Source organism: Siphateles boraxobius, unplaced genomic scaffold (genome assembly GCF_051911475.1).
Source record: "Siphateles boraxobius isolate OS27281-9 unplaced genomic scaffold, OSU_SipBor_1 5, whole genome shotgun sequence".
In the NCBI taxonomy this organism is placed as follows: Eukaryota; Metazoa; Chordata; class Actinopteri; order Cypriniformes; family Leuciscidae; genus Siphateles; species Siphateles boraxobius.
The window spans coordinates 9,220,005-9,244,892 of record NW_027509141.1 but is presented as its reverse complement, the minus strand read 5'-3'; the positions used below and the strand labels follow the sequence as shown (position 1 = coordinate 9,244,892).

General features: G+C 40.2%; 1 protein-coding gene across 3 annotated transcripts; it reads right to left on the bottom strand.

Moving 5' to 3' along the window:
• Positions 1–840: 840 nt before the first annotated feature.
• slc1a6 (solute carrier family 1 member 6) lies at positions 841–23,975 on the bottom strand. Of its 3 annotated transcripts, XM_077202715.1 has the most exons (11): positions 23,530–23,838; positions 19,362–19,448; positions 12,464–12,721; positions 12,227–12,364; positions 11,129–11,336; positions 10,999–11,041; positions 10,551–10,864; positions 8,510–8,743; positions 3,855–4,049; positions 3,546–3,680; positions 841–2,217 (listed from the first exon to the last, which is right to left on the bottom strand). In XM_077202715.1, exons 3-11 carry the CDS (start codon positions 12,678–12,680, stop codon positions 2,019–2,021), a joined length of 1,683 nt encoding a protein of 560 aa, XP_077058830.1. In that variant the 5' UTR covers positions 12,681–12,721; positions 19,362–19,448; positions 23,530–23,838; the 3' UTR covers positions 841–2,018. The 3 variants fall into 3 exon arrangements, with proteins under 3 accessions (XP_077058830.1, XP_077058829.1, XP_077058828.1); XM_077202714.1 differs by lacking the exon at positions 19,362–19,448 and having other exon boundaries at positions 23,530–23,975; XM_077202713.1 differs by lacking the exons at positions 19,362–19,448; positions 23,530–23,838 and adding an exon at positions 18,775–18,844.
• Between the last annotated feature and the right edge of the window lie 913 nt (positions 23,976–24,888).

The following is a 24,888-nucleotide window of genomic DNA, read 5'->3' as shown; positions in this document are numbered from 1 at the left end:
TTTCTACAGAAATCGAGGGTAACGCGGATTTGACGTCATTGTCAGGCAACGCAATAACACGGGCGTTACACTGATTAAAGTAGCTGACTTCTCTGGATTTAAACATTGTTGGAATTATTTCGGATCATGGAAGTACACAAGTCAACAAAATATATAACATTATTCAAGTGGTTTTGGGGAATTTTAATCCAAAAATCTTTCAAACTGTGCCTTTAATGAAACTTCTGTATGAACAATGTGATCAAAAGGGTAAAAAAAAAAAAGAAAACATCAAGGAAGGGGAGACGTCACACATGAATCTCAGACTATATAAGACACCTGGGGTTGGTTGCATAAACCGCTAAGACTAGTCTTACAAGTTAGACTTGTAATTAGACATCAAATTGTTTTCTTAAAGACTTATAGCTTTCTTTAAATGTAGATTAGCCTAATTTGATACAGAAAAGTAAGACTGACTGCCCCTGACTAACTGCGAGTGGGTCAAGAACTCAAGACAATGTCTTAACAAAATGGCTATGTTTATGCAACCGGCCCTCTATTCTCAAAGTGACTATTTATTCATTTCTATTACCATGATGATTATAAATGTGAAAATAGTTTTCAAAATCCCTGAATCCTACTACTAAGCACCACTAGAGGATGCTGTTTTGTGAGTGTTATATACTGCCCTTTGCTAACAGTGGAAAACCGTGTGTGTGTGTGTGTGTGTGTGTGTGTGTGTGTGTGTGTGTGTGTGTGTGTGTGTGTGTGTGTGTGTGTGTGTGTGTGTGTGTGTGTGTGTGTGTGTGTGTGTGTGTGTGTGTGGTTTGTTGTGACAAGACAAAAACTGTGAAATGACAATTTTTATTCCTGAGACATTTATTCATCTTAACACTTTCCAGAATTCAAAATAACCAAAATTCAAGCCAAAAATATGCCCACACTATACCATTACCTCAAAATAACTTAATAAATACAAACAAAATGGTACCATATACTGTAATATAAATACTTATAAGAAATATTAAACAACATAACATCATTTTCACATACTGCACTTTGCATTTAATAATCTCTACTAAATGTATAAATATAGTTTATCAAAACCCAGTGAGGATTATGAAGTGAATCCGTAATACCAACTGAACTCATGTGAGAGTAAACTGTTATGAAACCTTTGGGGACTGTGGTAAAGATTCAAGTATTTCACACAGACACAGCTGCAATATGGGCAGCACAATCTGGGCATTTTTATAAAGCAGGCAAACAGACTTAGAATATAAATAAAACAACACAGCACAACACAAACTTTCTGGAGAACCAGAACACACTAAATAATCAAAGATTAACAGTCACATTCCACCACAAAACAAAAATCTGATTCTTTATAAACCATCATTCACCTGCTTAAACTCAAGAATTGATGTTACTAAAAGCCTTTCTTAACGGGGAAATTGTTTACTTCACAGTAATCACGTAGCAGTGAGTAAAGCAAATGCTAAATACATTAAAGAAACATTACATCATATAAATAATTGATTACAATATCATATAAACATCTACAAAAATGACCATTTATAAGTTAGATAACAGTAATAACATAAAAGTAACTCAAAAAGGTTCCCTTTGTCTCTACATACATCTACTGTATGAGTTTGGCATTGTGTGTATGAGGTAATATATAGCTTAAACGTCTGAAAGACGTGAAATAATGCTGGTTTAATGACATCAACAATATTCATACAAATTGCAAAGACCTCTATGTTTTCAACAGTCTCAAATTAGCATCATCAAACTAGCATAGTGTTCTTTAATTGGTTGCTACTTTGCCTTGGATGTAATTTTTTTCAAAATAAATAAAGGTACTGATGGATAAAACGTTGGATTGGCATGTTACATTCTCAACATACTCATATGGCTGTCTTCATTCCAAAATTTTTTCAGCCAGTTCTGATTTTCAGGAGAATACATTCATGAAAAGGAACTGAGAGAATGTTATAACAGTGCTTAAGGTGTGAACTATAACCATATGAGAATTATTACATGGTGGTTTCACTGTTGCGATGCTTGAGAGAGTCATTCTCTTGACAAATCAGCTGATATGGCTTTTCATTCTCCTCAATCACAGAGTTGATGATTTCTACATCTTGGTTCTGAAGTTCCTGTCGTGACAGATGTTCAACAATCCCAGCACCAAATGAATCTCCCAGCACATTGGTGGTGGTCCTGAGTCGATCCCTGAAAAACCACACCAAATATTTATATTAAATTCTTTTTTACACCTTTTTATATTTTCTGAAAACTGTGAGTGGTGCTTGCTGTGTAAAACTCGTCAACACAATGCTGGAGTGTTGCAGTCACAGTGTTGCTAGGGTGTTCCCATGTTATTTTTAGGGTGCTGCAATGCAAGTGCTACGGTGTTCTGAGTGATTTTCATAATGTTGTTATGCAGTTCCTAGGGTGTAGTGGGTGATTGCTAAGGCGTTGCTAGTTGGTTACTTGCTGTACTTACTGTATAGTACTTACTGTTACTGCAAAAGTGTTGTGGGTGGTTGCCAAGGTGTTGCTGCGTAGTTGCTTGTGTATTTTGGGTGGTTGCCAATGGGTTGCTATGCAGTTGCTAGGGTGTTGTGGTTGGTGGCCAAAGTGTTTTATGCAGTTGCTGGTGTGTTGCCAGGGTTTTTTTTTGTAAATGGTAAGGTGTTTTATGTTGCTATGTAGTTTCTAGGTTGTTATGGGTGGTTTCCAAAGTGGTGTTTAGGGTGTTGCTATGCTATGTTATGCTAAGGTATTCTGAATGGTTTTTAGCATGTTGCTAGGGTGTAGGTATAGTTGACAGGATTTTGCTATGGTGTTCTGAGTGGTGTTGTGGGTGGTTGCTAGGGTGTTGCTATGCAGATGCTAAAGTTTTTTTAATTTTTTTGGCATGGGTGCTGGAGTGGTTGCTAGGATTTTGGGATTCTGACTGGTTTTTGGCATGTTGCTACATTGTTGTGGTGGTTGCCAAGGGGTTGTTATGCAAGTGCTATGGTTTTCTGGGTGGTTATTAGCATGATGTTATACTGTTGCTATGGTGTTGTGGATGGTTGCCAAGATGTTATCTAGGTGGTTTCTAGGGTGATTAAGGGTAGTGCTTCAAGTCCAATGAGTCCACATCTCTATGAATCTCTGGACCTTTAGAGATGTCTTGTGTCCCTTCGTCAATGCAAGTACATAGCATTTTTAGCCTGTTTCTTATTGGCAACTGTAAATTATCTAATTCTTAAAAAAAGTAATATCACACCTCTGCTCAACAAACCGCATGATTTGTGGCATCATTTATGTCTGATGCACAGGAGCCTGACTAGTTATCACAAAGTTTAATACTTGGAATCAGTTGCTGAAGAGAAACATGCAATGTTTTCGATTCAGTGTTAAGTATTATGGAAGCACAATATGAAAGCGGAATGTGTCAATGCTGCTAACACTCCTTCAGATTAGCATTCTGCATTATGTATCAATAACCTTTGAAAGAGTGCTCTCTACTGGAGCCGCATGCTTCAACGTGACATTTGAGAGAGACTCACAGGAACCAGTCCACTGCGATGATCAGTGTAATGTCCTCTGTGGGCAGTCCCACCGATGTCAATACTATCACCATAGTAACCAGCCCAGCCTGAGGGATGCCTGCTGCTCCGATGCTAGCGGCAGTCGCCGTAATACTGAAAGAAACATGAGAGCTTTCTAATTTGAAAAAAGTTGAGTTTTTTGGAAAATAGCTCATAGGAGATGTATTTTGGCAAAGAGAAAATTGGCAAAGTACAAATGTTTTGCAAAATGGATGAGAAGAGATAAACACTCCTTCAGTAGCTGTACACATGCTTGCCAAAACTAACCTGATGGTGAGGATCTGGCCAAAGTTGAGGTCCATGTCATTGACCTGTGCAATAAAAATGGCCGCCACTGCCTCATACAGAGCTGTGCCATCCATGTTGATTGTGGCTCCAACTGGTAGCACAAAACGTGTCACTCGTTTGTCCACATGGTTGTTTTCTTCAAGACAACGGAAAGTGATGGGCAGGGTGGCAGAACTGAGAAAGACAAGACAATAATAGAACCATAGTAGCCTGTGCTGTTAAAACTAAAGGTGGCAATTCAAATATATTCGGGTGTGTATAGTTATCACAGACTTGTCATGTATTTGTCTCTTTTTTTATGTGCAAACACATGGACGGTTGTTTTGGGCTATGTGTTTGCATTGTCTTGTTTTACCTCGTTTCCTTGTTTGTTATTGTTGTATCAGTGTCACTGGTGATTGTGATCACGTGTCCTTACCACGCCCCTTGTTCTCTCGTTAGTATTGATGTTCATCAGTGTCACCTGTACCTTTGTTTGTTCCTCAGTGCTGGTTCGTCTTGTTAACATTTGGTTCTGCGAGTACTGTGATCTGTCTGTGAATGTTCCAGTTCCGTTTTATTGTCAAGTCCAGTTATTGTCTTAGATACTGTTTGTTTGCCCCATCGTGGGTCTTTGTTTTCTGGTTATAAATAAACTGTTTTGTGAAAGTTTCTGTCTGCGCTTGGGTTCTATTTAGCGTAACGTGACAGAACGAACCACCCACTTTTTGAACCCAGCAGACAATAGGTTATGTCTTGTTCCGCCAGTAGCCAGTTCGGTGACCAGGATCGATGGTGGCAGTCGACCATCGAGGATATGAGGAGGGGCAAGATTCCGTTTCCTCCCAGGGAGAGAGATCCCTGGAGAGATATGCCCAGGGCCTAAAGGAGAAGAGAAATTTTACGCCGGAAGTCCTCCTAAACTCTAATTTCATCGCGGGGCTCAATGTACCTCCTCCGCTGACTGAATGGCAGGGGCTGATCCGACGCCCGTTTCGAGAGGTGGTGGACCATTTGCTTCAAAAGGAGCGGCAGGACCCCACGAGGACGTTGTCAGTTTCAGCATTGCCAGCGATCCTGGAGAGTCCCGTCCTAGCCACGACAACACTTGGCAACCACGTTCTCGCCACTTCGACGTCTACGAAAGGTCCTTCAGCTTTTGCTACGGACTTTGCAGGGATCTTGGTACCGATCCTAGGTACGGCTATGACTTCTGCACCGCGGTCAAAGAGGAGGAGGAAGAGATCATCAGGTTCACCGTCTCAGTCCCTTCCCGGCTTCGTGCCGACTCTCCAGGTTGCTTCTGTCAGTCTGGTCCACGCTGAGGTAGATGAGAGAGTGACCAAGTCAAGCCCTGTCCCAGCTATGGAGTCAAGTTCTGTCAACGCTGAGGTGGATGGGAGAGTGACCAAGACCATTTCTGTCCCAGCTAAGGAGTCTAGGACTGTCCACGCTGAGCCGTCTGTGGTACCCCATGTCCCAGCTCCGTTGTGAGTGGCAACGCCCCCAGTTTTGGGTTCTGTATCGGCTCCTCTGCTTGCTGCAGCAACATTGGTTGCGTCCCCTGTTGTTTCCCCGATTACCCCTGTTCCTGTTGTGCCCCGACCTGTCCCTTCCAAGACTGTACCTCATGTGTCTCCACCCAGAACTGCCCGTTTTTCGTGTCCTGAAACAGTGCCCATGTCCAGTGAATCCAGGAATTTTGTTCCACCCACCCACTCTGGACCTCCACCTACCTACTTGGGACCTCCACCTACGAACTCTTTTGTTTCCCCACACCCCCCCCCCCCCCCTCCTCCCTCATGTTTTATTTTAATTGTGTCATCCCGATCCTACTGTTATGTTTTCGTGTTTGCCACTGTTAATGGTTGTTCTGTTTTGTTGGTTTAAGTCTAGTTTACAGTTGCTTATATCCCATGTGGAGCATCTGGTAGCCGCTCCGTAAGGAGGAGGTTATGTCATGTATTTGTCTCTTGTTTTGTGTGCAAACACATGGCCGATTGTTTTGGGTTATGTGTTTGCATTGTCTTGTTTTACCTCGTTTCCTTGTTAGTTAATGTTGTATCAGTGTCACCTGTGACTGTGATCACGTGTCCTTACCACACCCCTTGTTCCCTCGTTAGTATTGATGTTCATCAGTGACACCTGTACCTTTGTGATTGTGTTCTATGTAAGCTTTCGTTGTTTGTTCCTCAGTGCTGGTTCGTCTTGTTAACATTTGGTTCTGTGAGTACTGTGATCTGTCTGTGAATGTTCCAGTTCAGTTTTATTGTCAAGTCTAGTTATTGTCTTAGTTACTGTTTGTTTGCCCCAACGTGGTTCTTTGTTTTCCGGTTATAAATAAATCGTGTTTTGTGAAAGTTTCTGTCTGCGCTTGGGTTCTATTTAGCATAACGTGACAAGACTATGATGACACGTTTCCACGTTTTGTATATTTAGTTCCCTATCTGTCTGACATTGTGTCGAAATACCGACACTAGGGGTCGCCCTTGAGAGTCATATTCAGAAAAGGCCAATGAAATTGACGTGTGGAACTTGCATGCCAGGCCACGCCAAATAAGGCGGGCCAGCTTGCACATACACTTCAGCTTTGTTCTTAAACACCTAAGTCAACGACTCTTGATACTAAAGAGAAGCAATTTCCATTCACCTCTGCAAGAAAAGGTTCCAGCTGGATCATCAGCATAGAACAGCAGACTCTCTCCAGTGTGCACATGTAAATGCAGAGAGCTCCCCTGGGTGCATCAAGTGGTGTTCTGAAAGAGGCAATTTCCTTATTAAAAGAGCCAATTCCTCTAAAAGAGCTGCAGGGCGGATCGTGTCTTTTTAAAGATGCCGCTTCGGCCGCGCTCTTCTGGTTGCGGGAGATTTCTCTCTCCCGTGTCCTTTGTGGATGCTTCATGCTCTCACTGCGAGAGCATGCTCATTGGGACTTTGCGGTCGTAAATATCGTTCTTTAACAAAAAGCAGAGATCCTCAGCTGAAAGCAGAGATCCTCAGCTGATTCTTGGTCCCCGTCTTGGTCCTGAAGGCGATCCAAGGGCTACAAATTAGAGAACTGCTGCCGGGTCAGTCCCTGCGAGCATCTCATCCTCAGTACCCTTAGTCGAATTTCCAGATGAGTTTGGTGGCTAAATTCAGGCAAGCTTAATTTCTCATTTGGAGCTGGAGAGGATGATGTAGTGTCACTCACAGCATCGGAGGGCGGGCTTATGCCTTCCGACACAGATGACTCATCTGTGCTACCTTCAGGCGTGACAGCGCAGTCTGAGGCTGATGCAGAGCTGGCAGCTATGCTTTCCCAGGCAGCCGTGAGCATCAGGCTTGAATGGTCTCCACTGCCCTCTCCTGAGTGCACACGGGTGGATGATTGGTTCCTGGGGTTGAAGTGGAACGCTCCCGTTCCACCATGCTCCGCCCGGTTCCATTTTACCCGGAAGTGCAAGAGGAGATCTTGAAGTCATGGAAGGCACTTTTCTCTATCAGAACAAGCTTCACAGGCATCTCCATCCACACTACCTTCGATGGTGGGGCGGCGCACAGGTGCTAGGACATTCCCCAGGTGGAGCGTGCGATTGCAGTGCTTTTATGCCAGCAAAACGCCACCACTTGGCAGAATCGGCTGAGGCCCCCGTCCAAGGCATGTAAGTTTACCTTGTCTCTCACAGCGAGGGCTTAGAATGCTACTGTCCAGACCGCCTCTGCCCTGCATGCTATAGCCATGCTGCAGGTCTATCAGGCCAAAGCACTTAAAGATCTGCACAAGGGTAGTCCTGACCCAGAAGTAATGCAGGAACTGCATTCGGCCACTGACTATGAATAAGGGGATAAACATATAAGTACAGAGAATTTCCCTGGGTGCATCAGCGGCGTTCTGAAAGAGGATATTTCTTTAGGCAAATGTTTTTAAAGATGCCGTTCCGGCCGTGCTCTTCTGGTTCCTGCGTCCTTCGTGGGTGCTTCATGCTCTCACTGCGAGAGCATGCCCATTGGGACATTGAGGTCGCAAAACTCGTTCTTTTACAAGAAGCAGAGATCCTCCGCTGATTCCCGTCTTGGTCCTGAAGGCAATCTGATGGCTACAATGAGAGAGCTGCTGCTGGGTCAGTCCCCATGAGTCATCATAAGGGGAAGGCTGTCTCCAAGCAATGAATGGCCCACTGGATTGTGGGTGCCATTCTCTGGCATCCCTGGCTTATCAGGCCCAGGATGTACGGAAGTGAGGGCACACTCCACCAGGAGTATCACAACCACATCTGCTCTGGCAAACATTCTTCATTTGCTGTCATATGTAGAGCTCTGGGCGGTTAGGTGTAGTGCTTGCATTAGCAAGGTGATAGCATGCACTTTTTTAGGTCCAGTCTGAGTTTCCCTTAAATGGTGAACCCTGAACCCCTTTTCAGATGAGCCCTGTAATCTAGCCCTATGTTTTACTCCCAACTAGTGAGTCCATAGGATGTATTTTCCACATACTGACCAACTAATCCAACTAAAATTATATTGTATATATTATCAAATTTTATTATAATATTAAAATAATGGCTCATCTTGCACAATACAAAAAATGCTATCTTTAATCTATAGAAAATCCTAAATACTACCTACATCTGATTACCAATAGATACAGCAAATATTTTATTTACACAGGTGCTTACCTGGATGAGGTGCCTAGAGCGGTGATCAGAGCCTGTAGCAGCCCAGCAATAAAGGTGAAAGGGTTCTTCTTGGTCACCACAAAGAAGAGCAGAGGCAGAACGAACAGGCCGTGGATGAGTAGCCCGACAATGACAGATACTGTGTACATCCCTAATTGTCCGCCAACCTGAGCGAGGTCTTTCATCTCTACAATCTTCCCTGCAATCAGGAAGAGGATACCCACCGGAGCGTACCTGCTCAACAGAGGTCAGATGTGACAGACAGTTTACAGCAATAATAGTAGCTTCTGCATACATGCATCCACAAATAGAGCCTTTAAATCCAAGCTATTATGATTACATTTAAATCCAAAATATATTAAAGATTTCCATTTCTATATTAAAATAATTGCTCCTACTCCAGCCAATGACAAATACTTGATCTGAAAGCCAATTTCCACCACAGTTGAGTAAAAAATATGAATCTATAAGTCATAATAAAAAAGTCATCTGTAAGCCATAAAGTGTCATAAAGATAAAGTGTCTCAAAATTATGATTTAACATTTTATTACATTGAGAAGAAATTTCTCATAATAATGATTAAGTTAATAATAATGAGAACCTTTCTCATTATGAAATGACACTTCATATGAACCTTCTAAATAAACATCAGTTAATATGTCATCATAATATTTTTTAAAAATCTCATAATGATATAGTTTCTCAATATAAAATGAGACATTATCATAATAATAACTTGTGTGTAATAATGAGAAGAGAGATTGTTTAATTTACAGAATCATATTTCTTAGGGGGGTATATATATATATATATATATATATATATATATATATTTATTTATTTATTTATTTATTTATTTATTTATTTATATATACCAAGTTCTTAGAAAGTTTTATTCAGGTGTCAGGTTTTTAAAAAAACTTTATACTATTTCAAGTTCCTTGAACATACAGTAGTGGCCAAAAGTGATGCCCGGCCTAGAAAAATTGACATTTTCACTCTTATTCAAATCTTATTACAAATGTGTTAAATATTTTGTAAGCATATTGCATAGTTGTGCTTGGAGTCAATTGTTTAATTTGTGATAAAGCAATGAAACATGCCAAATTATGCGGACATAATTTTGGGCCAGGTTGTCATAAAAAGGATTTAAGAACACATTCAAAAACAAGAGAGAACCAAAAAAGAAACCTTAATAACTAAATGTAGTCAATGTATGTTTTGTATTCCTGACAAATAATTTTGTCAGAGAAATACCTTAACTAAGTTCAGTGTTTAGGTCTTCCCTCATATTTAAAATATATTATAAAAATATGAAATAATTTCCTCATATTTTGATAGTTTCATCAATTGTAGGTACATTCAAAACAAATATAACCTCGGAACATCACTTTTGTGTGTCAGTGTACACATCTTAATCATTTTCTGCAAGCAAAATATATTTTTAAGTTGAAAAAAAAAAAGATTTATCAGTTCACACCACATGAAATTTTACAACCTGAACACACCTTGCCATGCCACAAAAGGGTAAAATGATCTGATAATTTAAAAGACATATTGAAATTGACACAGTCATGAGGGTCTGCTGGGGTCCTCTCTATTATATATTTCTGCTTGTTGATTGGGCCACATCACTTTGTTGGTCACACTACATGACTTTAATTTGGTGAAAACGGTTTTCAAATATTAATAAGCAGCTAAACATTTTCATTAAAATATTTGTAAAAAAAAAAAAAAAAATATATATATATATATATATATATATATATATATATATATATAAATTATTATACCAAATTACCTAAAAATAAGGTTTTCTTTTCAAAAATTTTATTCTTCTATGTGACTTTTTCTTCATTATGATATTAAGATAGTTATGAAGTAATACTGAAATTTTACTTCATGGTTCCCAAGAAATTCTAAAATAAACCTTTGAAGAGGTGTTTTCCAGTCATTATAACTATGAGTTTAATTTTGAATGTTTAAAAAAAATGTATAGCATCATGTCATTGAATCAGAACATCATAACTGGACACTAACCAGATAATGATGGCCACCAAGCGCATTATGGCTTCGTTCAGGCAGTCAAAGAAGTCCCGGAGAGCCTGGCCCTGCTGTTTCATGTTTCCAATCACTAATCCGAAGCACATGGAGAAGACCACCAACCCCAAGGCATTCACCCCATTTGAGGAACCTGAAACAGGAACCACCTCTTCCACTGTCTCCTGGATGGTCTGCAAGATTATGCTGAAGTTGGATACTTGGCTGAGTTCTGTAGAGTTGATGCTGTCTGTTGCATTGACCATGATGGTGACATTTTTTGTCAGCACAGTTTTCTTGTATAGTGTTTTGTACTGCAAGAAAAATGGGTGATTAGTAATATCTGTTACATGTACCAAATGAGTAGAGGCACTTTAATGTTATGGAAATGTATTTTAGGAGTACTAAAAAAGTATATATGTAATATATTAGGTGAGGATTTACAAACCTGTTTAAAGCAGGCTTCAACTAAATTTGGTGGAAACATATTTCTGTAGAAACAACAAGGAAAAATCAGATCCCATAACATCTAATAAATAAACAAGGATTTCAACAGTTAAACGAAACTTTCTCCCCACCTTATCAGGTCCAGAAACGCATCAGCGGCCTGCACTGGCTCAATGCTGCCACTAGAGGCCACTGGCCTATCCCTGCTGCCTTTACCCGGCCTGATAATAATCACCATGACGATACCGATGAAAACTGCTATTAACGTAGTCACCATGTAGTAGACAATTGCCCGGATTCCCATCTTCCCAGAAGCCTTGCTGTCCAAAGACGAAATTCCTGCACAAAAACATAAAGAACCAAGACAAAGGATCTGTGGTTGAGCATTTACTGAAATGATAGTGCGCATTTCAATGACAATAAAATACCAGTTTCTGCTCAAGAACAGGTCAATGTTAATTTTTAAGTATACTTAATGTAGTACAGATAATTAAATATATATATAGCTATCATATTCACTAACCATTCAAAAGTTTGGGGTCAGGCAGAGTTTTTAATGTTTTTAAAAGAAGTCTCTTATGCTCTCCAAGGGTGTATTTATTTGATCAAAAATACAGTAAAAACAGCAATATTGTGAAACATTGTTACAAAATAACTGTTTTCTATTTGAATATATTTTAAAATGAAATTTATTCCTGTGATCACAGCTGAATATTTCAGCATCATTACTCTAGTCTTCAGTGTCACACAATCCCTCAGAAATCATTCTAATATGCTGATTTGCTGCTCAAGAAACATTTCTTATTATTATCAATGTTGAAAACAGTTGTGCTGCTTAATATTTTTATGGAAAGCGTTTATGGAAAGCATTTTTTAGGACTCTTTGATGAATAGAAAGTTCAACCAACAATTGTCTTTACTGTCATTTTTGATCAAGTATTAATTTCTTTTTCTTTTTTTCTTTTCTTTTTTGACCTCAAACTTTTGAACAGCAGTCTATTTTATATATTTTTAAACATTTAAACATTTTTAAACATGTAGCCAATATATTAACAGTAGTTAATGTATTTTGAATGAACATAAATAAACAATGAACAATTAACCTAAATAATAATAAAATTGTTGTACATTGATAGTTCGTGACATCTAATGCATGAACTAATGTAAAGGAATTTAAAGTGTTAGCGAATTATCTGCAAAGATTGAAGTGATGTGTTTTGCAGGCGCACCTGTGACAAGGCTGGAGACGATGAGGGGTAGAACAAGCATTTGAAGCATCCTCATCAGCAGCTCTCCAGGAAAAGAGAAATACTTCACCTCCCTGATGGACAGGTTATGAGGTCTCAGGGCAAAACCCAGCACCACCCCTACATACAGTTAAACAGAAAGAAATTTAAAATATAAAAAATTATAATTTATATACATATTATAATTTATAATTTATATTAGGTAAATCTATAATTTACCTAAAGCCACAGCAGCCACTGTGAAGATTACAAACGCGTTCCTTCGCAGGAATGTCTTTACGCTGTCTCGTGTGATACAGCCCATCTTTCGCCTACTTCCTGACATCTGCTTCTGTAATACTCGGCGGAGACGGTGGAGCCCCTCCTCAGCACGCTGTGGCTTCTCAGAATCTTCACTCAGAAACAGGCTGGTGCTGTTTGGAGGCTTCTCATTCATAATCAGCTCTAATACATGGTCCAAGAGTGTTTCATGGGAAACTGTGGCAGAACATTGAGGAGAATTATATCAAGGATAAAATTCATTTTTTGTGACTTTCAATGTTTCATGACTTAAAGTTCACCATTTCTCATCTGTTCCTTGTTGGCGGGAACGAGATGTTTTGGCAATCTAATGACACTAGGGGTCGCACTTGGGAGCCCCAAACACCACTGATACTTCAGAAAAGGCAAATGAGAATTGGTGAGTTAAATGTGCATGCCCATCCCCAAGACATATGGGTATAAAAGGAGGTGGCTTGTATCCATTTACTCAGGTGTGTGCTGAGGAGCTGAGATAGTGTCCCGGCCATTTAAGCAGTGGTTCAGTGTTGTGACAGGAGGGACACAACGTCTCGTTCCCTCCATCAGGGAACGAAGGTTAAAATAGTAACCAAGATGTTCCCTAACTGTCAGTCACTTCAACGTTGCGTCGATGTGATGACACTAGGGGTCCCTATAAGAAACGGCACAACTAGCTGAACTGTGTCATGAGGTTTGGCAGTGCATACGCAGGCAGGCTGGGGTGTGCCTAATATCAGGTGCATCAGGCCACGTCGTAACTTTTCAATACAGGAAAAAGGGCACTGCAGGAGTACCACATGTGGAAAGAAGTCTCTATGGTGGGTTCTGCCTGGCAAGGGAGAAACTCCACACCCATAGTGACTGGTGACAGCACGAGGCTCAATGGAAGACACAGAGTTTACCAACAGGGAAACCGAACAGTGGAAAATACATCATATGGGATTACCAACAGGGAATCAGCGCATATGGAGCACCCAATCCAAGTACAAGGGCTCACCTAAAAGGGGGCATACTGCAAGTAATGGGCCTGGGGGCAATCTCCTCTGCCGAATTCAGCTACTGATGAGTACTGGAGAATAGGAGGGCTTCCAGGATTCGCCAGACACAGGGAACTCTCATGGACAAAAAGCCCAAGTTATCACCTCAAGGAGGATAAAATTGCTGTATGCAAGCAATATACACTGCCAGTTGCCCGAAATTTACCTATTCGTACCTGATAACACTCGGAAAGATACTGACTCAACCCGGAGATTGTAAAATATTGCAAAGGTGTTGGGTGAAGCCCAACCTGCTGCTCTACAGATGTCTGTTAAAGAGGCACCTTTCAATAGTGCCCAGGAGGATGCAACACTCCTTGTGCAGTGTTCTCACACTCCCATAGGGCATGACACACCCTGGATTTGGTATGCCAAAAAACACACAACCACAATCCAGTGAGCAATCCTCTGTTTGGGGACAGCCTTCCCCTTCTGCTGTCCACGAAAACAGACAAAGAGCTGTTCAGAGTGTCTGAAGCTCTCTATGCTGTCCAGGTAAATGTGCAGAGCACGCACTGGACACAGGAACGATAAGGTTGGGTCTGTCTCATCACGAGGGAGCGCTTGCAAGTTCACTACCTGATCCCTAAAGGAAGAAGTGGGAACTTGGGCATACAGTATAGCTTGGACGGGGTCTCAGGTTTACATGAGAGTATGCTGGACCGAACTCAAGGTATGTCTGACTCACAGAGAATGCTTGCATGGGTTGACCTTGGACGATTGAACCTCCTGGCACCTCTAAGTAACCTGAAGATCAGGTTGTGCTTCCCAAGAGACTTATCGTTCACTGCATCATGATTTGCCGCTATCGTGGCCACATACACTTAAGGTGGAGGGGAACAGTCTCCTGCCCAACCTTTCCAGCAGGAAGGAAAGCACTGACCTGACTGTGGATCTCTGTGGTCCTTCACCCCGGGCGAACACACGCCACTTCAAAGCATACAGCCACCTTATTAAGGGGGCCATGGCTTGAGTGATAGTGTCTACCACAAGCTCATTGGGCATACTTGCGTAGGCCCCAAGGCCAGCTGTGGGCAATGGGAGAATTCCCAGGAAGCGATCAGATCTAACTGTGCTTTGCTTAATTGACTCCAAATCAGCTGGACCACCTAGAGTCCCCACTCTTCACTGTCATTGACGAAGTGAACTAACAGGCCCTAGACGGAATTCTAGGACGATTCCACCAGGTGGTGGTGCTCTGCAGGCTTAAATGCACCGCGATAGCCTGCTCCACCTGTGTGCCCCCTGCCCGCCCCACAGTCGAGGGTAGTGAAGACGGAAGAGCTTGAGAAGCACAAGATGGCAGTGAAAGGTGCCTTCCATGACTTTGTGAGCTCCCCATGCACTTCTGGGAAGAAAGAAACTAGGGCAGAGCATGGCTGTGAGCAGCACTTTGAACCCAAGAACCAATCATCCAACCGCGAACGCTCAGGGCATGGTGGAGGGTTCCACTGGAGCCCAATCTTTATAGCGGGCCCAGGCAAGCATGGCCACTAACTAGGCATCGGCCTCAGACTGGGCAGCCAACCAGATGGTGGGGGTCCAGCCAAGTCCTCACCAGCTTAAGCCAATAGCCCACCCTCCTGCTATCGACAACTCTAGTATGTGCGATCAACAAGCTCTTCTCGAGCCCCGATTGAGAAATTAAGTTTGCCCTTAGACGAACCACCTAACTCATTTATGAACTCAACCAGGGGAAACGGGCATGCTGGGGAATGATAGTCCCGTGGGCTTCCACTGAAATCCAAGATCGCCAGCGTTTGCAGCCAAGGCCTTGCTTGACAGCAGAAGAACCGGAACAATGAGCAACTGAAGTGACTTCCTGTCTAAAAAAAGCTTGACCGTGACCGGGGTCGAAGTCGTGACCGGGGAGCTCTCTGCACTTAACAGTAAATTCGGAATAGAGATCACTGTAATGCGCCATGTACACACGCAGATTAAGGTTTCCTTCTTTTTGCAGAGGTGAATAGAATGAGTGATTGCACCTGCAACCACTTTGCTCCCAAGAACAAACCTGAATAAATGGTTGCAAGCCACCTCCTTTTATACCCATAAGTCTGGGGCAGTGACATGCAAATTCCACTCGTCAATTCTCATTAGCCTTTTCTGAAGTATGTTTGGGGCTCCCAAGCGGACTCCTAGTGTCATGACATCCGACACAACATTTAATGCCTGGTTCAGCTTACACGATTTTTTTTTGTCTGTTACGATAGTCACTGTGTCAGATTACGCGATTTTGACTCCTAAAATCTTGTCGTGTCGTGGACAAGAAACATGTCAGATTACACGTTGCTTCCTGACCAGTCATCGTGTGCCGTCTTTAAAGACGCGCGTGATGTCATTGAGAAGGCAAAACTAGTAGCGAGTGACTTCCGGAAACGAACGTAAACAAACAATGGATGAAGCGGTGAGTGTTGTATTTGCTGTCCTGTGTTCAGAAAAACTTTAAAAAAAGAAAGAAAACCCGACAATGGACATGTTCCTGGATTGCTCGAAGAGGACAGTATAGGCTGTCAATCCTCCAAAGTGAACTTGAGGTAAAATATTGTTTTCTTACGAACCTTTCATCCATGTCATAACTCCACCTAGTAGCACCATTGTCTCTCTTTCGTTTCGCCATTTTTGAAAGTTGTGTACGGAAAAGCTTCTGTGCTCCTATTGGTCAACCTCATACATGTGATGGAACCCGTCGTGGACGACCGTTAAAAAAATTAAACATGCTAGTCTTTTTGTCGTGATTTCGTGAAGCATCGCAGACGCGACGTAGGTTTTCGCCCACTATGATACACTATACGAGATGACACGATCGAATCTTGTGTCCCGACGCCCGTTGTTGTTTACGAATACCCACGACACCCTAATCTGAACCAGGCATTAGTGATTGACAGATAGGGAATTATAAATAATGTAACCATGATGTAATATTCGTGCAACCAACGTGTAAGCTACTCTCCATCTTGAATTGATTAAATGGCAAAATATGAATCAGCAATTACAAGGTATGAACTTACAGTGTTTTAGCTACCAAATGTAAAGATTTTATGTTTTTGGAACAAAAGAAGAACTACTTCTTTTACAAACAACAAAAGCTAATAGTGACCATATAGCTGTTAAGCACTTTTTTACTATTATGCTCACTTACAAGTTCATATTTTTGTTTATGGAGTCTACTAGGGTAGGTTTATATAATTTAATGTTAAAAATAATTTTTTCATCCTCTGTATGAACGTTCTGTTTAATGTTTAAAGGATAAAAGGAACTCCCCATACTTACCATAACGGGTATCAGCTCTGGAGGCTGCCTGAGGTGATATAAATACTACTGTAACTACGCAAATGATTTTTGTCAGTTTTGCCATATCAGTTTGAGCCCGAGTCCGATTATGACAGTCAAGAAGAACAAAACGATCGACCTGAATCAACCTTTAATTTTAAAATTATACCTCTCTTACATTTCAGATGTGATGTTATAACTGTGACATTTTTCTGTTAACACACTGACCTGCATCAAACTGCAGGTTTAAAAAAAAAACTATATTACACACTAAAGGAAAGGTAAAATATATATATATATTTTAAAGCATGATAGGTCCCCTTTATATCACGAACAGTCACAAGACATGTGACAATGTTGGTTATGGTGAGATTTACAATGGAAGTAAATGGGGACAATTTGTAAGGACTTTAAGGACGCCAATTTGGCCTCTTTTCCCTAGCTATGATCGCATCCATATTCTCCTCTTTCGCTTCCTCGTTTTCAGCGCACATAAAAACCACAGTTGCCGAAGTGCGATTGATCTTGCTCTATTTGTTTACCACTAACGCATGCTGATGCCATTTTATTCTTCTTTACTAACTCGCGTTGTAGCCTACGATTCAATAGGTGTCATCATCATACAGTCTCATCATACATGTCGTATCCAAGTTTATTAGATCCATGTCGTGCAGTGTAATTTGTAATAATCTTAGTATTGCCAAAATCACACAGTCTATAGCAGGCATTAGATTTTTATGCGCATCTTGGTGTTTCCATCCAGCGATTTTTAAGCGATATCCCAAAGTGTGCACAAAAATAGGTGGGATGAAACATAGTGTCATGTTTTGTCTGAGTTTGAGTTGGATATTTAATTGGTTTTTCATTCTATTATTGTTTCCTGTTCTGTCTCCTTCATTTGCATTTGTTACTATGGTTATTCATTGTCTGATTAATGTGATCCACCTGTTTCTCATTTCTTCCCTTTGTTAACGTTGGTATATATTGAGCCCGTTTTCTGTTAGTCTTGGTTTTGATTTTGTCTATGTAAGGTGGTTTTGTTAGAGGTTTTGAGAGTTTTGTGACACCTGAGTATTTGATTATTTTGAGTTTGTTAATAAATTAAAGACTGCTGAGATAAGACCCTGCTCTCTTGCTGCAACCAGCCATGACACATATGTATCATGACTTTGTATCTTGCAGTTTTATGTCTTGTATTTGCTTCTATTTTTGTCACAACTGCCTTTTTTAATGTTTTACTCTGAGGCAGAAACACGTTTGAATATTTTGGACATGGTGTTAAAAATTGGAAAACCTTTACAGCGATCCTGTCAGGAATATAGCAAAGATATGTGAAACTACTCATAAAGGAATTAGATCACCCAAAATGTTAAACTCTGTCATTATTTAATCACCTTTATGTCATTCCAAACTAATAGGGTAATTTCTTTTTTCAGTGTAACACAGTATGGTATGTTTATAAGAATGTCCATGTTGCTCTTTTCCATACTATGCATGGATATTGTGGCTGTCAAGCTACACAAAAAAAAGTAGCCTATCTACTGTAGACTTGTGTTCTATATTCCAAGACTTCTAATTCTGAAATTACTTTCTGTTCCAAGGGGAAAATAAATAATATCGATTTGAAATATGGGTAAACAATGAAACAATATCCTGAAATTATGGACTGGCTAACAAAAAAAAAGAAAGAAAAAAATCAAGCATCATACAGACAAATGACACAAATGACTGCTTGTCTAATGTCAAAAGACAATTGAAAAATAAGAATACACCTCATAGCACACCCAGAAGAAAAACTTATTTTTAAATTTTTAGTAAATTGCTCAATTTTGCTCAAGACTGTTTAGTAAGTAAACAATCATCCAGCAATTCCACTTCAATTACTTAAGAACATTTTCCTAACTAATCTACAGTATAAAACCTTGAGACGGGTTCACTCACCACTCATGGTTGCTCTGCAGTGGGTTAGTGCTGGAGATACTGGACTGAAGTGGCCACAGGTAAAGCTCAACTTGTGCCAAACACACATGAAACAGCTTATAATATGGCCTGACTCTCTGCCCTCCTTTTGACCACTAGAGGTAGGTTACGTACACAACATACCTTTTGGCCTGATCTGGGGACAGTTTTTACTTCATTGATCCCTATTTGGTGGTCTGATCACTGATCTTAAATCAGCATAAATATTCACATCAACAAACAACCCAGGTGAGCACTAAAAAGCTGACCCACACCCTAATCTCGCTCCCGTCCTTTTCACCGTCCAATAGTAAACTAAAAGATCAGCACCTGATCACACCAGAACACCACACACTCAGGAGAAAAGGAACTGAACTGGAGAACTGATGTTGTAGGCTATTTGTGAACTTAACATGATAGGGTTTTCTTTTATAAAAAAAAAAAAAAGAAAGAAAGAAAGAAAAAATTATTTGATGCCTCATCCTAGCTCAGCTATATTAAATGTTTGCAAATTTTTATTAGCCTATATTTAGACACTTTGCATTTTAAAACAACACAACATGACTTACCATTTCTCTGTAGCTCTTCTGTTCTCCCGTGCGCGTTGTGGTAACGTGCAGCAGAGCTGGAGACTCCGCGATATTCTGCCCTCACGACTGTTTAAAGAATTGAAAACTGAGATTTTTGCGTGGGAAGAGGAGTTACATTTTTTTCTTGTGAGAAAAAAAACGACCCACTGCCCTAACGCGCGAAGAATCAACACGTTATTAAAGTCTCGTTGGGGGAGGCGGTTACCACTGAGTGTAGCGACAACACCCACTGTGCGTTTATACTGATAGATTCGTTTAATGACTGTGACTGTTCAATATCAGTGAGACTTTATCATCTAATCTAAAGGTATTGTATGCAAAATATAATCTTCATTAAATAATAAATAATGTATTTTAAATCACTATGATTTGTTGCATTGTAGACTGTAGTAGGCTACAAATATTCAGCGTATCTCATTACCATGACAACGTGATTGCTCACACTTCTTTAGGTCCAGCCTTCAGATATGTGTGTGTGTGACCTTCTGTCCCGATCTACCCACTCACCACCTACACAGCGTCTTAGGTCTGTTGTAGGCTACTGTATAAACTCATCTCGCTCTTTTCCTTGCTTTCCCCAAGGAACCTCTAAGGAATTTGCCATTTCATATACAGCAAACGCATTAATAAGGGTTATATTAACTTTATTATTGTATTTTTGCATCCATACTTTCATAATGATGTTGTGATATGGAACAGAGTGAAACCTAGATGTCCAGGAAATTCTGTGGAAATTTATTTGCGTACAGAATACAAATGTTTAGGAGCAAAGCACAAACTAAAGACACCATGGAAATGTATGGCAGTCTCAACCTATACCATAGCCTATACAGTTCAATGAACTTAAATTAATGACAAAATTCCCACGCAATTAGTTTTTCCGTACAAGATGAATAAGAATGAAACATTGAAAAGGTTCATAATGTTTTGTTGAACCCACTTAAGATTTAAGTTCCTGTGTTGGATAATAACTAGCAAATGCTTGATAGCATGCTATAAAGACAATTATGTTCATTATTATTATTATTATTATTATTATACAGGTATGTAACATATGGGATAAGCAAGTAAGAAGAAACTAGTCTCAGTACTGGTATGAGTAAAGTTATTGCTAATTAAGTGAAGAAAGCAACATAGATCATGGTTGTGTCATGGTCATGTCTGTCCTCAATTCATTCTCTTGTGTTAACGTTGTTTGTGAACGATTGTGTTGTATTGACTGAGTTCGTGTTTCTTAAATATAGAGTGGTGCAGGTATGAAATCACTTCCCAAAGTCAATGGGATTTTGGTTAAATGGCTGAAATAAGGACTGTGGTGAACACAAGCTCAAGACACTTTCACATTTTATTCTATGAAATATAATACATTAGCATGACCCCACATAAGTTATTTTTAAGCTGTTATCTTGAAAAAGGCGGTTGCTAACAAGTGGCTAAATGGGACTGCAGAGGCTGTGGTGGACATTAATCGTCATTACGCTGAACAGGTAAGCTTAGTCAGCTTTTACAGCCTATGCTTATAATTGTGCTCTTAAACTATAGTAACTCAAACATTCTGGGAAAACATTTTTAGATAAAAACTGAAAGAGTTGTCAGAAGCTTAGTGATGGTGAAGTTGACGCCATGATGTAGTTCGTTTATAGCCTACCTTTACCTTTTTACTGCTGGCGACTGCATTTAGGCTTCAAAATTTATAAAAATTGTGTTCATCTGTGAAAATTATCTTTATGGACAAAACGTGTAAGTATCATTAACTTTTGTTGATCACAGTGCTTTTTTTTTTTTTTTTGCGATAATCCGCCGGGAACAATCGCGCTCGGCCTCGGACCGCAGCAAACGAGCCCAGTGTAAAAGTCCCCAAAGTCTACCTCATTGTGGATAGTCCCTCCCAGCCTCCCTCTCCACTCCTCTGTCTAAGCCATCCAGTTCATCTGCCTAGTCTCGGCTCTCTCCCTTTAGCCCCTTGGATCCTCCAGTGGCTCTACTCAGCTGCATCTGCCTGGGGCTTCCAAGTCATCAGCTCCACCTTGGCTTGTGGATCCATCATCTCCACCTCAAGCGTCCAAGCCCTGGCCTCCACTTCGGCCCTCTGACCAATCGGCTCCACCTTGCCTCTACACTCCCTTGGCACCACCATGGACTGCCATTCCTTTAGGCTCTGCCAGTCTCCTTCGTCCCTCTGGCTCCCCCTTGGTCCATCGTCGCTGTGGTGTCTCCTCCAAGCTTCATCTCCTCCCTGGTTATCATCTCCTTGGTGTCTTCCTCTGCCTGCTCCTCATCCTTCTCCAGAGCACCTACTCTCCCTCCATCCTCTTTCTGGACTGTGCTTTTACAGTGCAAGGACGTGCTTTCCGGAGAGGGGGAGTTCACTGTCATGTTTAGTTGCCGTCCGGTTTAAATTTAATCGTCACCTTTTTTCTGAGTTTAGTCATTCATTATGCTCCCTGATTAAAGGGGTGGTTTACTGCTTTTTTTCTTTGCATGGTTGTGTTTATGGGTCGTAATATAACATGTCTTCGTGTTTTATTTTATTTTTAAAAGCCTTATTTTTCATAAATTTCACCTTTATTGTAAGACGCTTTCTCCTCTGTCATTTGAACAACCGGTTGACTGATTCTATGAAACCACTCCCTCAGAAACAGGCATGGGCTCAGATTGGTTAGTTGGGCCGGTGTGTTGCATTTGGCTAAACTGCGTTGCGCACGTTGTCCGGAAACTTCACGCCCATTACCTTTACGGGCGAAAGTTGCATGTGCTCCAGTCAAATGTAAATAATGGTGTCAATAGTGCCGTATCAGTTTGAGCCAGAATCAGACCCAGAAAGCGGCAATGAAGAGAGTCAAGCAGAACCTCCCCAAACTGTTATGACGGTGGAAGGTGAACCCAGGCGCAGACAGGATGCAGTGACAAAGTTTATTGTAGACAGAAAACAGAGAAAACAAAACCCACGAGGGGGCAAAACATGAACAGTAAAAGAAATGACAAGACTAGACTACACTAGGACTGACAAACTAGACCATAAACTAACTACAGAAACAGGATCAGAAATTCTCCAGACAAAACTCACAAGGTACTCACAGGTAAGTTTAACACACAGGTGGAAATCACCATATGTATCACAAACAATCAAAATGAACCGACACCGGACAGCAAACACAAGGGGCATATAAAGGGAGACACTAATTACAGGAACAGGTGAAACTGACGAGACAATGACAAGACGAGGGTAACAAGGGGGCGGGGTTACGTAACGAGACAACACAAGCACATGGCCCAAACAAAAGGCCATGTGCTTTTACAAAAAACATGGGTCAGTCATGATCCAGCCTCAAGACTAGGGAAAATCAAGGACAAGAAGGCCGGATCATGACACAAACACGGCTCTTACAAAACGTTTCTGAATGGTAGATTTTTGTATTATTATTATTCTATTCTATTATTATTATATAAGAATTTTGATACGCTGTTAAAATGCTACTGCTGCTTGTTAGCTTTTGAGATACGGTTTTCTCCTGATTAAATATTTAATATAACTGAAAAAAAAACTGGGTAATACCGTTTTTTAAAGTTATTGTTTTATGGATATAATGAACAACCGTTTATCTATTCACAAAACTTAGTTTACTCGGTGTATCGCTTTCTTTAGTTGTACATGTGGCAACTGTGTTAAAATGCCAACAGAACGTGAAAACATCTGTTGCAAAGAAATACAAAAGGTATTGTAAAAATATATATGCCTATATATTTTATAGCTTTACTGTACACTGATAACAGCAGCTGAAGTTTGCTGTTGCGATTACATATAATTTTTTGAACTTTATACACGTTTGTCTTATACACACAAAATAGCATTGAACTAACTGGCTACTATAAAAAAACAGCGTTGACATTGGTTTACGTTCTTGATCAAATCGAAAAATTATGTCATAAAGTAGGCCTATACATGGAAAATACATTTACAAAATTAGTACATAATTACAAATTCTGGTCCAAAATGTTTGTACGCGTTTGTCATAGACACACGAAATAGCAAGTGGCTACTAAAGCCAGCGCTGGCATTTGTTTACGTCCTTGATAAAACTAAAACATTATGTCTGAAATTATACATGCAAATAGCCTACATTTAAAATGATTAAGTCTTACTTACAGGTTGTGACCCAACAACTGCTGCCTCTGGTTTTAAAGTTGGCACTGCTTCATGTTTCAGTAACAGTTTCTTGTTGAATCTGGCATTGAATTCGTGGATATTCTGGAAGCTGTCTTCCGTAAAATGCGTAGCACAGAGAGCTAAATTACGATTGTAATTTTCTGGAACATAATCAAACATAAATTGTAGCCATTGTTGACGAACTACAGCATCCGTAGGAAGCCCGAACACAGAAGACCTGACAGCTGGGTGAAAATAACACTTTCGACGGCATGGCTACTGCTCTCCATCTTCCTCTTCGATAAAGCCGCAGAAATATGGCCATGCCCCTTTTTTTGCATATTCCGGAGGGAGGGTTGATGTAGATTTATGGATTAGTTACGTATAAAACCCTTGTTGTAGTCCCATTCGAGTCGTTGTTGTAGGCATTAAACTTCCTGATATTTAAAAGACGATCTCTGCTTACGTTGAACTTTCAGCGCAGCAACTTTGCAGATACTGTTCACGAACCAACAGCAACATTACACACTATTTAAAATTTAAAAAGTGAAATGGCAATCAACCACCCCTTTAATATTATACCGATAACAAACTTTTAGAGAAAAGTCTCAATATAAACTTGAACTGCATAGAACAAGAGAGAGAGTTAAACTTGAAACAGTTTAAAATGCAGATTGTTTTTGCTTCTGACGTTTTGTTTTGACGATCCTGCATTACGCTACGGATTTAAATGTGACGCATGAATTTAAATTATTTTAATACATTTTACGTAGTTACTTTTCATGCAATTAACGTTTCTGAAATTTATTTGACATTTTCACGTTTTGTGTAATTTGAGGACTGGTCAGGATAATTTTAATAGTTAGTTTAAAAATTGTGCAACGTTGTCATTAAAGTAGCATTAGTGGGAAAAGTGTATTATAGTAGGTGCATTGGAGTGTATTACGAATACACTAAAGTAATAATACTTCTGACCAGGTTTCAAACTGACTATATGTTGTTTCTTTATTTGTCATTATTACATATCTTTACTTTTGTAACTACTTTCTATGCATGTAAATCTAAAACTACAAGCACATTATCTGCTTTACACTCAGGTTGCTATTGTAAAACAAACTTTTTAAAGAACTCTAAACACAGTTCTCTACAATAGACACATCACTCAAAACTATCAGCTCTTTTGTTTAATTTAGAAAAACACTGCCATTTAAATGCCACTATCATTTCCCGATCACGTACACCCAATGATCATGTGTGAAAACACTTCTACATATTTTGATCACTTAGAAATCAAAACTCAGTGTTTTGAGAAAGAAAAATATTTTTTTACCCCCTTGAATTTCTCTTTATAGTGTAAAT

What these genes read in the sequence shown, in the direction of transcription:
- slc1a6 (XM_077202713.1), bottom strand. An exon ending in TTGAAGCCTGCTTTAAACAG is followed by an intron (nt 10,865 to 10,998) that starts GTTTGTAAATCC and finishes TTTTTCTTGCAG; the next exon opens with TACAAAACACTATACAAGAA. An exon ending in ATCGCAGTGGACTGGTTCCT is followed by an intron (nt 2,218 to 3,545) that starts GTGAGTCTCTCT and finishes GTGGTTTTTCAG; the next exon opens with GGATCGACTCAGGACCACCA.